At 43.1% G+C, this 15,036-nt stretch overlaps 1 protein-coding gene across 2 annotated transcripts in view; it reads left to right on the top strand.

The window, feature by feature from the left end:
- Positions 1 to 5,048: 5,048 nt before the first annotated feature.
- Positions 5,049 to 15,036, top strand: part of tbx21 (T-box transcription factor 21) — a 50,203-nt gene continuing 40,215 nt past the window's right edge. The window contains exon 1 of one of the 2 annotated variants that reach the window (XM_069906003.1): positions 5,049 to 5,696. In XM_069906003.1, coding sequence (XP_069762104.1) covers positions 5,167 to 5,696 — 530 coding nt within the window. In that variant the 5' untranslated portion in view covers positions 5,049 to 5,166. Of the gene's footprint in view, positions 5,697 to 7,115; positions 7,186 to 15,036 lie in introns of those variants that run through there. The other variant, XM_069906004.1, reaches the window with a different exon arrangement.

Here is a 15,036-nt window from a genome sequence, read left to right as displayed (position 1 = left end):
GGTGATAGTGTAACTGAACAGAAGGAGGTGGGAGAGACGGAAAGAAAGGTAGGGGAGGAAACCACTCTAGATAATGTCTGCTTATGCAATATTGAGCTGCATGTGATGTTAATTTCTATTTCAGTAATCCATCATCTGTGAACGCACGTGAGAGATTGCAGATGCTTGAATCTGGAGCAAAAAAAACCCCAATTCTACCTTCAATGAAATGTTCTGCCCCGAAACTGCTTGACCCAGTGAGTTTCTCCAGCAGAATGTGTGTTTTTTTCTTGCTAACTGTCCCCTGCTTTTTTCCCTCAAAGTCAATTCCCACTTTTGCAACTTGACTGGCAAAACTAATAAAGTATGTAAGGATCTTCTCAGGTGCTGTCTCTCCTGTTGGAGCATTCCACTAAGGCCTGCCTGCTGTCTCTACAAACATAAAATATTCAATGGAAGGATTCTAAAGTAGAATAAATTCCCATCTCAGTGCTTATACAATATTTGTCTCAAATCAGTATTGTTTTGTTGATCGTTACAGATTCCTCGACACAAATGCACAATTTTGTGACTTGATTTGTGAAAAGATACCAATCACTACAGTAATTCAGATGAGATGCATCGTTGGGATGGTTGCAAAATGTTATTCAAAGTTCAGATTTAATGTCAGAGTACATACATAAAGACTCTTTTTCCTGCTGGCAAGGCAGAATTATCACACTTACCGGTAATGGAAAAAAAAACTGTATTCAAGGCTTTTTTTTTAACAAGACGTGGGACCAATTCATGGAGTATCACCATAATTTAAAGAGTATATGTGTTTGGATGCTCCTGAGCAGTGTTGTCTGGTTCCCGAATGCCCTCTTTCGTTTCCTATGTATAATTAGATCTGCAAGTTAATCTTGTTTAGAGGGAGGGGTTCGATTAATGTTCCCCCCCCCCCACTTCTTTTTGTTTTCTTTTTTTCTTCTTTTGAGATATTTTGATATAATGGGTTTGATTGAGAAGGGTACAGAGAATGATTAAGGCATCATTTGAGATTATCCGTCTTTTCTTCTATTTCAGCCCATCTATTGGATCAATACTTGTGTGTGTGTGTGTTTTTTTTAACTCAATAAAGATATTTTAAAAAGAAAAAAACTATACTCAAGAAGATATTATGTTATATAGATACAAATATTTCTTTAAGTGAAGCAATTTGGTGCAGTTGAATGAAGTCCCCAACAGTGTCTGGAATTAGGGAAACTTGCCCATATTTTTGAAACAATTGGTTTCAAACGTGATCTCCGTTTTTCTCTGTTCAGAGATATTGTCCAGATTGCTGTTTACACGTAATAAGAAAACAGCCTATTAAATACCCAGCCTGCTGAGTATTTCGATTTTTGGTTTATTTTTTTTTTCTTTTCATGCTTCCAGCATTTCGACGATATTGCGATCACGGGTCTCATACCTGGGTCTGGCAAGGTCTCACAGAATTAAAACACAATTTGTATTTGGGGGGAATAAACATTCTCTGGAAATTCGGGGAGACTCTTTGACAGAACTTGGTATCTTTTCCATCCAACTCCAACTTCGAATCCCCGGACCTCCAGCAGGAAGCGTGTAATTGTCGAGTCACCTGGGATTTATACCCATATCTCTCAGGTGATTACTGCAGGAATTAATGGCCACGGGTGACATTACCGCTGGCACTCCAGTTTAACCGCTTTCAACATCTGTACCGAGTAACATCAACTTTATCCACCCCTCTGGCGAAAGAAGGGTAAAATTTAGGGGATAATGTTCATTGAGCAAATTTTAAAGTTGGGAACATCGCCAATATGGATCCATTAAGACGAAGTGGTCAAGACTGGTCCAATGAAGCTCTGACTATTTCTATTTCTACCTTCTTATTGACCCATTACCACAGCACCAGGAGCTGGAATTGATAACATCAAGACGACGTGGGACTTTCTCCCCATCCCCTTGGTTTTGTTCATAACGAGAATCCTAGGTTGCCTTATTCTAATTGTCCATTCTCTGCTCAGATTTTTTAAAAACGCCCCAAAATACTGATATTGCTTCGGAAACTAAATGGATGAACTAAAATACGACTTTTCGTTTCGATTAACTAAATCGAAGCAGCGGCATGAAACCGAGGGGCTCGCGGGTTGGGGTTAACTCCATGGGACAACGGTGGGGAGCGAGTGAAAGCACGATGGCTTACCTCGTGTGGGAGAGTGCAGGCCACATTTCCACAGTCTTCTGAACGAAACCACTCAATCGGTGAATGAATGTCGGGTCTGGGCATAAGGGAAAGGAAAAGAGAGCCCCTCCGACGGGGGGGGGGGGGGGGGGGGAGTGAGAGCGACAACATGCCAGAGTGTAAATAGGAATGAATGCAACCGCCGACTGATGGGAATATGAAGCTAACAAGAGAGTTTGAACGGGTTTCTTTTTGTAAATAATTTGTTGTGAATAAAATCAATCTTTTGGTTTAAAAAAAAGGAAATGAGAGTTACGCCGTAAATGAACAATAAAGTTGCTGATTTGATTTATTGGAATTATTTGAGTGGAACCTTGGATATTGCCAGTATGTACAAGTATCTCGTTAAAATTGTCTCGCCGAGTACCCCACAGATATTCAGATCATCAAACCTGACCTCCTATATGCTAGAAAAGGGCTGTCAAGTGTTGGTTTACCTATCATTGCAACAGTGTGCGGATTAAATGGACATAATGTTGTTTCTCGTCACATTTAATGATGTACCTTCCCCTCTCAGTTCATATGTAAACCACCAAATCCCATGTTTATTTAATCTAGTCCAATCTGCAATATGTTTAATTATTAGCCGTCTCAAAAAATAAGTCAAGAATCACGAATCGCTTCGCAAATGCGTTATCATTTACCCTGCTCAGAGTACGACTAAGAATCGCAATGCCACATTTGGAAATACTGTCTTAAATGTAAATGTTGTCAATATTTTAGCTGCTCTGACTTCTCAGATGGTCTCTGGGATAAGTTAACGTCTCTTCAGTTGCTTCCTTTGTGGAGTTGCAGGCTGCAGAGGACTGAGACAATGGGACAAGTTTCAGGTTGATTCAGCGTTCACACTTAAATCAAGGAGCTAATGGTTTAACGCGTGCAGGAGGACATCTGTCTGGGTTCCACTACACAATCTCACAAACCGCCCACCACTCCCGGTGGCCTGCATAATAAAGGCTCGGAGATTTGTAAGAGCTCCTAATAGCGGGAATGTCGTTACAAATTTACCTTCAGTTGGCGGAGGGGAACCCTCCCCCTCCCCACTCCCTGCGTTCATACAAAATATAACGAAAACGTCCGTGACTTTCCTCGCAGTTTTGTCGATGTCTTCATTTCGAACACTTCATTTCCCCTGATGCTTAAGGCATGTTTTGTTTGGGGCTGATGCATTATTATAACATTATTGCTCATTTCCTTCCCCCTCACGATAATCTCATTACCTACTGATACTGATTTCAAATCAGTACCCCCCCCCCCAAAAAAATATACACCTTTGAACGGGAATGGCGGTTCATTTGCCCAAAACTGAAGGAGATCATCTCAAAACTGATAACCCAACCACTTTTTCGGTCACGAATCACCTTTTTTGTTTGCCTTGGAACATCAGCATTGTGTGTGTGTGTGTGTTTCCCCCGTGGACACTGCGTAACCTGGCGAATCTTTCAGATTAGCATTTGCAGGCACTTTTTGTTGTCGCCTTATTCCCACGACCCTCCACCGATTTAGTCCACGGTTCTTTCTCCTGGAAACGATGTCTCCTTGCTTATGAATTCATGTTCACTTATTGTAAACTCGGTCGCAGATTTAATTTTTCCCCTATTAACGTTATCCTCCCAGCAGTGAGTTGTTGGGATCTGCCAAATTCACTCGCGTAGATTAAAATCCAGAATTGATAATCACATCAGTCGAAATTTCTTAGTCTTATTAAAATAATCGTCGGTAAATTGGTTTTAGGCATTTCAACTTCCAAGTCACACGTAATGCTGTAACGACCAGGGAAAGAGCGAAATAAACCCTATTAACATAAAATGAATCATGAAAATTCTGGGCTGAGATTGCGTTCAGATGGTTAAAGATTTTTTAAAAATAAGATTAATTTTTAAACAGTAGTTGGTCATTCGGCCCTAATTTCCTGTGCTGAATCTTTGGAACGCACCCAATTTTGTCCGGCGCTCTGGCCTTGCTAATTAGTTCCCTTCTCGAACTTGTTTAACTGCTTAACCAAAAATCTCTCTCTCTCCCGCCTTATATGTGGTTCTGAAGATGTTTAAGTTTATTTATCACAAAATAGCTGGTACAGCGAAAGTCTGCAGACACTATGTAAATACACAAAAAGTGCTGGAGAGAGTCGGCAGGTCCCGCACCGACCTGGTAAACCCTCGCAGAGATTTCGCAGCGCAACAGTCGATGGAGTGAAACAAGGTCTCCAGACGCTGTATAGTAAATACCCAAAAGTGCCGGAGAAATACAGTCCATTTGGCTAGTACAGTGAGCAAGGTTGTTCTGCGAGCATTATCTCCTACATCATATACAACCCGTGTATTGAGCACAGTTGACAGAATGCAAGATTGCAATGACGATCAATTAGCACCAAGGGCAGCGGGAGAGAGTACCGCCATGGGGTTCATTCAGGAGCCTGATGGCTGCGGGGGAGAAACTGCCTTTCAGCCTGTTGGTGCGTGTTTTCACACTCTTAAACCTTCTGCCTACGGCATGGGAGGATGGAGAAGCAAGTGTGATGGACCTTTGCTCGGCAGCGAGAGATGGACTTTCGAATTCATGTTTTATCTGAAAAAAATACACTTAAAATCATCCGCATATTTCCCCCCCCCCCCCCCCCCCCCCAAATCGTTACTTCGTGTATCCGAGAGTTCCTGGGCGAGGTTGGGCAAATCAGCTTTGGTCTGTAGAGATGACGTGGCTGCCGAAACCAATGAAGCGCACGCTGCAAAGAGCGCAGAACCAATCAGACAGACAGCCCCTGCGGTAGCAGAGTGCATTATTTAATAGTAGCTGGTACCTGGGAGGTTGAGACAAGAATTTAGGTATCGTGATGGACGTTATCCTAACGTTGCATTAGCTCCAGCCTAGTTTGACCACTTTCATTTGCTTTAAAAAAAAACATTTGCATTTTTCCTTCTCTCTCTCTCTCTGGGCAGTCCATGGGAGGATCGACCGCAGACTCCGGCTCCAACTTTCCCCTCACTATGTTGAACCAGCCAGAGTCCAGCGAGAACTTTAACAAAGAAGCTGAGAGGAATAAACCCATGCAAGACTATCAGGACCTGAGGTATGGAGTGCAGGACAGGTTCTACTTAATGGGCGACCAGTGCCAGGGCACCCCGGACTCTGTCCCTCTCCCATACCCCAGCCAGCACATCCCGGCCAGCGGAATGGCCGTGGGTAGTAACTCCAGCAGGTATTTGACACCGGCTTTACCGAACTGTCCCTATTCTGGCAACAGATCGCAGATCCCCGGAGCGCCCGCTTACCCGACGCCGGCAACTGAGGTCTACGGGGCAGGTACTGATTCCTTCTCGGCGCCTTATCCACACTCCTTCCAGAGGACTTCACTCTGCACCGTGCCTGGGTTGCAGGTATCAGGCAAAGTACAGATTATACTTTGCAACTACCAGCTCTGGTCTAAATTTCACAAGCATCAAACTGAGATGATAATCACCAAACAGGGCAGGTGAGTAATCTGGCACTCCATTCACCCCTCCCCATTCACCCTGTCCCGTTTGAGCGTCGGCTGCAAGGTTTCAGGAATGTAATATATTGAATGCTTAAATGACCCCAGAACTTTTGGTTAAAACCTGTCGCGAATGACATGGTAAATGAGACTTGTTAACCCGTGTTTTCTTTTCCCAGGGAGGGGTGGGGGGTGATTGGGATAACGTTTGCAGAAGGGAGTTCAGACGGACACGCTAGCTGATCCCTGCCTGCAAGCACTTATTGAAAGCACTTACTTTTGAGAATCGCTGAGGTTAAACGGAGACAGGTTCTAAACCAAATCGCCGGGTTTCAGAATTACATCGTACGCGTGCGGTTTCCAAACTTGAAAATCTCTTTCCGCTTTTACATTATCATCGTTTATATTTTGCCCTCTGTAAATTCTTCTGTATTTTTTTAAAAAGGTACTTAAATTGAGTCACCCGTCAGAACATAGAGCCATTACTTTGCTAGTTTCCGGGTTGTATTTTTGGCGAGCGTTAAATGCACTCCATTCCTTCGAAAAAAGAATCTCCCTTCCCTCCCTCCACAAGAACATTTACGCCGCCGTTTCTATGAGTTTAGAGGACATTATTCGCAGGCGATGTCCAGAGAGAGCGGTCGTCCAATCTCCACCCTATACCATGAATTTTTTTGACCTGCCCATTGGTAGCACTGCAAGTTTCGGGAACAGGGAATGCCATCCGAGTAGCTGAAACAAAGTTCATTTAGGTGAGCTCATGAACGAATCAAGAGCATGTATCGGTGAGATGTTCTTCGGCTTGGCACAGGTACAAGAGAAGGAGCGCCATAAAGGAACTAAGGATAGCGGGGGAGGAATTGGGATAAATGTTGACCAGGGATAACCGCCCTCGTCAAAGTCGCACCAAGAAAAGTTTCCATCCTCGCCACAGGGGAGACAGGGACTTTTAATGGCCATTGGAAAACGGTCCATTTGAAAGATCTGTAAATCTGGCTTGAAACTCGCACCTTCTCCGTTCTGTGTGCAGTGCCAATGTCAACGCGGCAGAGACTTTCAGGGGTTAACGGTTGCCAGGAAGTTATCTCCAGAGACCCCCAGTTGAAAAGTCGAGTGATTTCAGAAGTTGCGTGCACAGCCCATATAACCTCCATCCCCGCCACTTTTCTCGAATCAGAAACGTTATTTCACAAACCGTTTCTGCAGTGGGGTGCAGGTGCAGGCGGTTCTTTCTGGTTTCTCAGGGGGTCTGCTTGCTTGTCAGTTGTGTGTGTGTGTGTGTGTGTGTGTGTGTGTGTGTAAAAGAAGGGGAACGGGATATCCTGTTACAGAGGCTGCACATTTCTTGTGATCAAGGAAAAAAGGACATGAGTTGCAAAACTTTCTGAACGAATCGGGTGAGTGCAAAATGCAGTTTGCTAAAAATCCTGAAATACGAGCAAGACACTGGAAATACTCAGCGTGGAGGGACCAGCAGTTAACGTTTCAGGTTGGTGTCCGACCATCCCATGCCAATGGGACAGTACAAATGGCAGTCTGGGCTGCAAAGAAAGCAATTACTAAGCAATTGTAATATCCACTGGGTTCCTCCACCTGAGCTGACGTCTGAATGAACTTGTTTGCAGAGTGTAACCGATCTCTTTAGCAGTCGGAGCGCGCTCTGTGGTCGACACAAGGATTTGAGAGCTCATGTTATTGAATTGGTAGCAGGTTCTCAGGTGGAAGGGGAAGGTGGGAGAGATGGGCCAGATTTAGGAACAGCCGTTTCTTGAAGAAAAAAACACATGCAGGTAATTCTAACCAATAGCTCATTGACACCACATCTCGTTCAATCTCGGCGATTTGCGTTGTCTAATAGGATCGATTATGACTTAATTACAGCAATCAGTTTCTGACAATGGGGTTTTTTACTGCCTCGCGGTGAGAACAACAGCGGGAGTACGCCAATATTTTCTCCACCATACTGGAACTACTTGGATCACTGTTCCTATCTCTCCTTGCCAAATGACATTGTCGGCTGGAAAGAAACTAGATGATGGAAATCGGAAATCAAAACAGAAAATGCTGGAAAAAGTTAGCAGGTCAGGCCGCTTCAGTGGAGAGAGAGAGAGAGAAAGTCAGGTTTTTAACAGGTCTCCGATCTGTAATCTTAACTGTTTCTTTTCTCAGTTACTGGTCTTTAAAGCAAAAGGGGAGATCCCCCGCCTCAGCTGAGCTTCCATCGTCCCCTGGTCGGAAGTATAGCTGGGCGGACTAATCCGGGTCGGGAGTCCTTCACCCTCTCAGAAAGGAGTCTGATTTCATTTGGAGTTGTGTGGGGAGCGAACTCAGCCAGACCAGGCGATGTAGTGGAATGATCGCTCTTGACACCATCTGTAAAGTCTCACTCTCCTCCATCGTCCTGCCGCACTTTTCCAAAGAATCCAATGTAAATAGATGACCAAATTTGAATTGAAGACGCTCCAAAGTATTTTGGTACTTTTGAAATGTGATGTAAATCATGTAATGCGCTGTTGCGAGTGAAAAAAAACCTGCACGACGAAAAACATCATTATTTTCTTGGCAGAGGGCATAAAATAGAAATAATTATTCCCAAACCGATAAACATACATAGTTTTCGGTTTCTATTTCAGTAAAACCTGTTAATGTTTGACAGCAGTGTAAAGTTTTCTTTTGTTTGGACCGTTCCACCATTTGCATTTTTATATTCAGTCACCCCAAGAACGATTAGGGGAAAGTGTAAACGATGAACGACTAACACCAGCAGAGGAGTAAGTGCAGAGCCTTTCTGCCAGGCTGTATTCTAGGAGACATTAAATGACACGTTTAATTTCTTATAAATATACCCATGATTATATTTGCAGCCGATTCTTAACCCATTAAAGAAAAGGCAACGTGACCACCTGCCCACTCAGAAAATATGCCTGCGAAAGTTAAGCGATCTGGGAGCGAAATTTAAAAGCTCGGGTTGGCTGTTGCCTTGCCGCTTCCTTTCGCTCGCTTTTGTCTATTTCCTCTAAGAATAGGTTTGTCTTCCTGCGCGTATTCTCCTCACCCATGGCTCTCCGACTCTGTTGATCCCTCTCAGCCTTTGTCTCCCTCTTCCCCACCCCACCCGCCTTGTTTGTATCACCTACATTTCATTCTCCTATCTAGGCAGTTTTGTTCCATTTTCCACCCTATATCCGAGACACTTTTCCTGGCTTACATTTCCTCCTCAATCTCTATGCATATTTACTTTCTGATGCTGTTCAGTGTTCATTGTTTCCAAAGTCTATCACTACTGTGTGTGTGTGTGTGTCTGTCTGTCTCTGTGTGTCTATATATTTGTGTCTATGTGTGTTTGTCTCTGCGTGTGTCTGTTTTGTGTGTGTGTTTGAGTGTTTGTATCTATCTGTGTGTTTGCCTCTGCGTGTGTCTGTTTTGTGTGTGTGTTTGAGTGTTTGTATCTATCTGTGTGTTTGCCTCTGCGTGTGTCTGTTTTGTGTGTGTGTTTGAGTGTTTGTATCTATCTGTGTGTTTGTCTCTGCGTGTGTCTGTTTTGTGTGTGTGTTTGAGTGTTTGTATCTATCTGTGTGTTTGTCTCTGCGTGTGTCTGTTTTGTGTGTGTGTTTGAGTGTTTGTATCTATCTGTGTGTTTGCCTCTGCGTGTGTCTGTTTTGTGTGTGTGTTTGAGTGTTTGTATCTATCTGTGTGTTTGCCTCTGCGTGTGTCTGTTTTGTGTGTGTGTTTGAGTGTTTGTATCTATCTGTGTGTTTGCCTCTGCGTGTGTCTGTTTTGTGTGTGTGTTTGAGTGTTTGTATCTATCTGTGTGTTTGCCTCTGCGTGTGTCTGTTTTGTGTGTGTGTTTGAGTGTTTGTATCTATCTGTGTTTGCCTCTGCGTGTGTCTGTTTTGTGTGTGTGTTTGAGTGTTTGTATCTATCTGTGTGTTTTGTCTCTGTCTGTGTGAACGTGAGAGAGGGAGTTTTTTTTCTATTTGATTGGAGCAGTAAAGTGTAACAACTTACTATTTTGGAATTCCTTCAGTCCTATTTCTATTCTGTAATAGATTCAGCAAGTTGTACTCGCCATATGTGTTATGAACCCAACTGTGTGATTTCATCTTCATTTTACGGAAATTAATATTTAAACCGCATTTCAAACCTTGCAGCCTCTCTTTTGCAGAGTCCATGTGCAACAAACAGTGTATTCAAAATGTTTCTGCAGCAAAATAAAAAACCGCGCCTCCCACTCAGTCAGGGGGTTGGGAGCAACGAGTCTGACTGAAAATTTGAAATGAAGAGAGGGACAGCGGCAGTCGCTGTGGAATTATTTCTAAAAAGCACCCCCCCCCACCCCCCCCCCCCCACCGTCGCACCGAGCTGAAATGAGTAAGCAGGAGATGATTCATTGAACTGAGATCATATTTTCTTAAGCGTGTAGGAGTTTATTTTAATTCTCTCCTCTTCAAAGAAACTGCCCATCATCCAGTTCATTCATAACCGCTGAAATGTGGAAAACAAACTGTCCGCGGTGTACATCCTCCCGCTGAAACACCTCCCCCCCACACCTTGCTGAAATGTATCCCTGTTGGAAGTGCCACTTTTCTGAATCTCAGAAAGTCATGTTAATGTAAATGCTCCTGAAATGAGCAAACCCAACAGTTTTTAGAGAATGAAGTGCAATGCTGGGGTCTCCCATTCTTTAAGCATCCCATAAAAGTCGTACTGTACTTTCCCCTAAACCTATTCTCAGTTCCTATTATTGGAGTCCTGAGACGATGAGACGTGGACACAATCCTTCACCAATCTGATTTGCTTCGCCCACCTGTAAAGTTAACAGCTTACACTTTAAAACAAGATCCAAATCAGCCTATTGACACCCGCGGCTTGAATCCGTTGTGAAAACTAAACTAGAGAAAGGCACGAACTGCAGATGCCGAAAACTTGTGCCAGCAATGAGAGCCGAGCAAGCAACACCTGTGGATGGACATGGTCAGTTAGGGCTTCGGTTGGGGACCCTTTATCCAGGAAAAAGTAGGAAAGGGTTAAGGGAGGGGAGCTGGAGACTGAGGGATGGTCCAATCATAGAATTTGTAAAGTCTATTTCATGTTCTTCCTGCAACAAACGGTAGCCATACATAGATAGTAATCAACTTTATCCCCCCCCCCCCCCCACCCCACCATGAGGAGGAGAGGCAAGGGCTCGCAGTTATTGTCATTTCAATATATTGTAGTAAAACACTTCAAATTCTTTATATACCAAATTTGTTTACCGTGTTTATTTATTTTAAATCCCCCAAAATATCTGTTTGTTCAATGGATGTTAGGATCCTGTGGAACTTTAGAAGTTTGGTGTGCCTGGCCGACAGGCCACTCTCAGCTTAATTTATCCACTGTATCAATGAGTTCCACGAAAGGCCCTTAATTTTCTGCTTGAATCAAAGAGCTTTGTTTAATCAAAATATTTCCGATTATATCAAAATGAACCTGCTTCTTCATTGAACTATGTAGAATTTACAGCATTGCTTAGCTTATAACGTGTTTTTCCCCCTCTGAATCAAACTGACAGGCTCCATTTTCAGCAATTCCCAGCTCTGAGTGGTCACAAAGAAGGGCTGAGAGTATAACATTAATTTCTTTCATTTGGAAGGGGAATCATTAAGAGAGACTAAAAGAATTTCAATGATCAAGGGTGTTGTAAAATATAGCTGAGCTGCAAAGACTGCATAATTTTGGAGTGTTTGGATGGAGTGAAGTATTTTTTTTCTTTCCAATCATAAACTTTATTTACAATAAAAATATGCAAAGGGAAACTGCAGATTTAAAAATAAATTCTTGGTGTCATATTGGCATATAGATTAAATTACAATTAAATTGTGTCTCCCAATTGTTAAGCTAGTGTTTAATTATCATTCAAGCATCACTAGGTGGGAAGACAGCATTTAAACGTGGGTTCTGTATCTTTATCTTTACTCTATAAAGGACACTGTCTGAACTGCTCAGTTTCTCCAGCTTTGTGTTTTTACTTCAACCACGGTGTTTGCGGACTTTCATGCCTTCCTAATGAAGAGCAGGCTCTGTGCACTGTAGCACGAAGCTAAAGGCGCTGAGGACAAATGTTGCTCTGGCTGCAAGTACTCTAGTTAACCATTGGAGCTTGTGGCAGTTTCAAGAGGCTCTTAGTGATCTGATTTTTTTTTAGAGTGATTATTAATAACAGAATTCCTCAGAATTGTTTTCTTCATATTTTATCAGATTTTTAGTCTAATAGCAAAACTTGCATTTAAAAAAAAAACATTTTATCCTCTCGACAATCATGTCAGTGAAATGTATCAATGGGTGCCTGGATACTTTTGCACCATTGAGGTGCAAAAGTACATTATAAGGTTTGCCTACATGGACTTGATATTCTGTTTAAATGAATCTTTTGTGCTGTTGAGAAAAAAAACTATCACTAGAGAGAACAAAGTCTTTACAATTGTAAACATTAACCAAGTGACTGTCTGTCACTTTCATATGAAAGCTCAAAGGTGTTGAAGATTGAGATATGCAAGCTGCTTCAACAAGCAGGCCCGCTGGATTTTTAGTTATGTCAGCACATTCAAATATTTTGTAGGAAGAGGCACCTGTTAAGTTAACTTGTCCAGACATTAATGAAAAGTCATTAAATGTCTTCATGTGCAGCAAGCCACCAGCCAGTTTATCATTATGACCAATTAGTTTGTGTAGTGTTGATGTGCGTTGAAGGCAAGGAGACATTTTAATTATCGGTTCCGACTTGTATCTGAGCACTCTTCGTACATGATTGTCCTGCAGAATCTGTCTCTGAAGCACCAATCCATGTTATACTTATGGTGTTTAATGTAACTGGTAACTCCAGATAAATGCGCTCAATCATTTGTTGGAACAATTTGCACCCAGATTACACTTAAAAGATCAGTTGTGCAGTGGCAGTTTATACGCTGACACGTGAGTTAACAGGAAATGAACAGTGAACTGGTTAACAATTTGGATAAGTCTTTTAATTCTGAATTCTGTTGCAGTGGCTTCTTCAGTTTTCTCGGATATCCCCTCCACAGCCTCAGCCCTGCTCCACATTATCTTTCATCTGTTACAGCCCAAGCTACATCACTTGCTTGTGAATGAAAGTGTGAGCGAGTGAGTGATTGAGTGAGATCATGTGCTGCTTGCTGCATTTTCCTGGAGAACCTTTATGTTTATTTTTCAATGCAGGGCATCAAGGACTTCTCCTGGCCTCACTGAGACGCTTGCCGGCTCAGTACTAGCACATGTTGGTGTTGTTCTGGGAGTAGCTGAACTCTGTGTTACCCCAGTTCTGTCAGGAGACGTGTTTATAAACCTGTTCAATGAGCCACAGTACATTTGGCCCGGGAGCGAGATGAGATCTAGCTTCTTAAAAGCAACACTTCCTCAAGCTGAATTAAATATGAAATATATCCTACTTTAATAGGGCAAAATTTCAAATAGTAATGTCCTACCATGGTGTATTTTAATATTTGACAATGGCGTGTTTTAAAAGCCACACATTTCACAGTAATTTGGAGAACGTTGGCTGGATCAGTTATATATATATTAAGAAATTGAGAAATATTCTGCAATTTTTTTTTCTCTCATACAAGAACATCCCTAAATCTTGTTTGAGTTTGGGAAAGCGGATTGTGAATTCTTTAACAAATTTACTGATGCTTTAATTCTAATTTTATGTCCATGTTCTTTAAATATAAATTATTTGACTATTGCTGAGCCACAGGTATTAGTAATTTCTAAATGTGAGTAGGTGCCTGAAGCCAAACCTTGGATTTGTTACCCCTACATGTTAAAAACATTGTGGCCCACACATGTTTTATAACTGCAATCTGCAGAGCTGTTTGCCACTAGAATCTCTCTCTCACAAACACACACACACACCCCATTTTATTACACATTGTTGTGTTGCTGCTGAGGTGGTGGGTAGTAGTTCATCTATATCCTTGCTTATTTCTCAGCCTCTCCTCATGTACATGCTGCAAAACCATTCATTCTAATAAAACAGTGTCATATTACACACCTGTAAGTGCCTCTTACAGTCGTAAAAAGAGAAGCCAAGTTTAAGTACCCTCCAGAGTCACCGAGTGTCCGTAGATTCCCCTCCAGCGCCCCCGCAGCCACACAGTCCAGTCCAAACCATTGGCGACCCGAGCTCCAGATCCGAACCTCCAACATGATCAGGAACTCTTCAGCATCCCCTCACATCCCAGTTCCGATACCCGGTACCCGTCCAGCCAGTTTTGAGCCAGTCTCGAGCAGTCTGCAGCCCAGCACGAGTCCCTGACAGCATTCTCCAGCAGCCCTCAGCCTCCATGGGCTCTTCGCCTCGAGTTGCCAGTAACTCCCCGCATGCATGGGTCTTTCAGCTGCAGAGCCCCCTCACTGGTCCGCCGCTGTGGTCACCGTCCCATGGGTCATCTCCTCTACTTCTCCTTCTCAGACAGGGATGGTCTCCCTGTTTTCTGGTGCCCTGCGCCAGTCCTCTGCTCCTGTGGAATCTGCAACCCTTTGTGGCTGCTGCCAATCAGAGGCGCCGCCATCTTGGGCTCAGACACCGCAGTCACGGGATTTTGAATGAAACTACCGTCAGCTCCTTTAACGTTCAAAGCCTGTGCAGAGGTGACGGCAGTTGACTGGGGGGAGGTTTGACCCAGCAGGAGCACTGTATCTCTGCTCCTCGCTCCCCATGGGACTGCAGCAGGAGCAGTGCTGCCATTTTCCAGTGTTTAGGTTTCTTGACTACCATGACAAAGGAGCAAAATAATGCTGTGCATTTATTCCAAGTTATTGGCTTCACAGTCTTCCAGTTCTGAAAATCACTTGGATGGACACCTGTTTCGTCAGAACAGTAGTGACTGACCTATAGTAACACTATATTACTACGTTGACATTACAAAGAATTACACCAGAACTCTCAAGTTGCCCTATTGTAGGTTTTAGCTCCATTTCTGGTGGAAGCTGGCATCTCCTGTGCAGAACTGGAGAGTGTGTGAACTGTGATGGGTTGGGAAACAAACGGGTAGCGAAAAGAGAGGAAAAGGAGAAAGTGGTGGTGTATGCAGTAGTGATCATATTCAGGTCACCCAACCTCAAATCTCCATATGCCATTACATGTGTGTTTAGGCACTGCAATCTCCAAATCTTCAGCTATAAGCAGAATTACCATGTCAGTGAGAGTCCTTTGTGCTGATCAAAGTGAGCGCATAACAGTCTGGTAATCCTGCAAAAATCAATTAAAAAGAGGAAGGGGTTAGAGAACAATAAATCATCTTGAAAAAGCGTATTTAAGTTGTGCAGTAAATTAGCATTA

The sequence above is a fragment of the Narcine bancroftii genome, chromosome 12 (assembly GCF_036971445.1).
Source record: "Narcine bancroftii isolate sNarBan1 chromosome 12, sNarBan1.hap1, whole genome shotgun sequence".
NCBI classification, from domain to species: domain Eukaryota; kingdom Metazoa; phylum Chordata; class Chondrichthyes; order Torpediniformes; family Narcinidae; genus Narcine; species Narcine bancroftii.
Note: the sequence above shows the minus strand (reverse complement) of the source record. Positions and strands in the feature narration are given on the sequence as shown.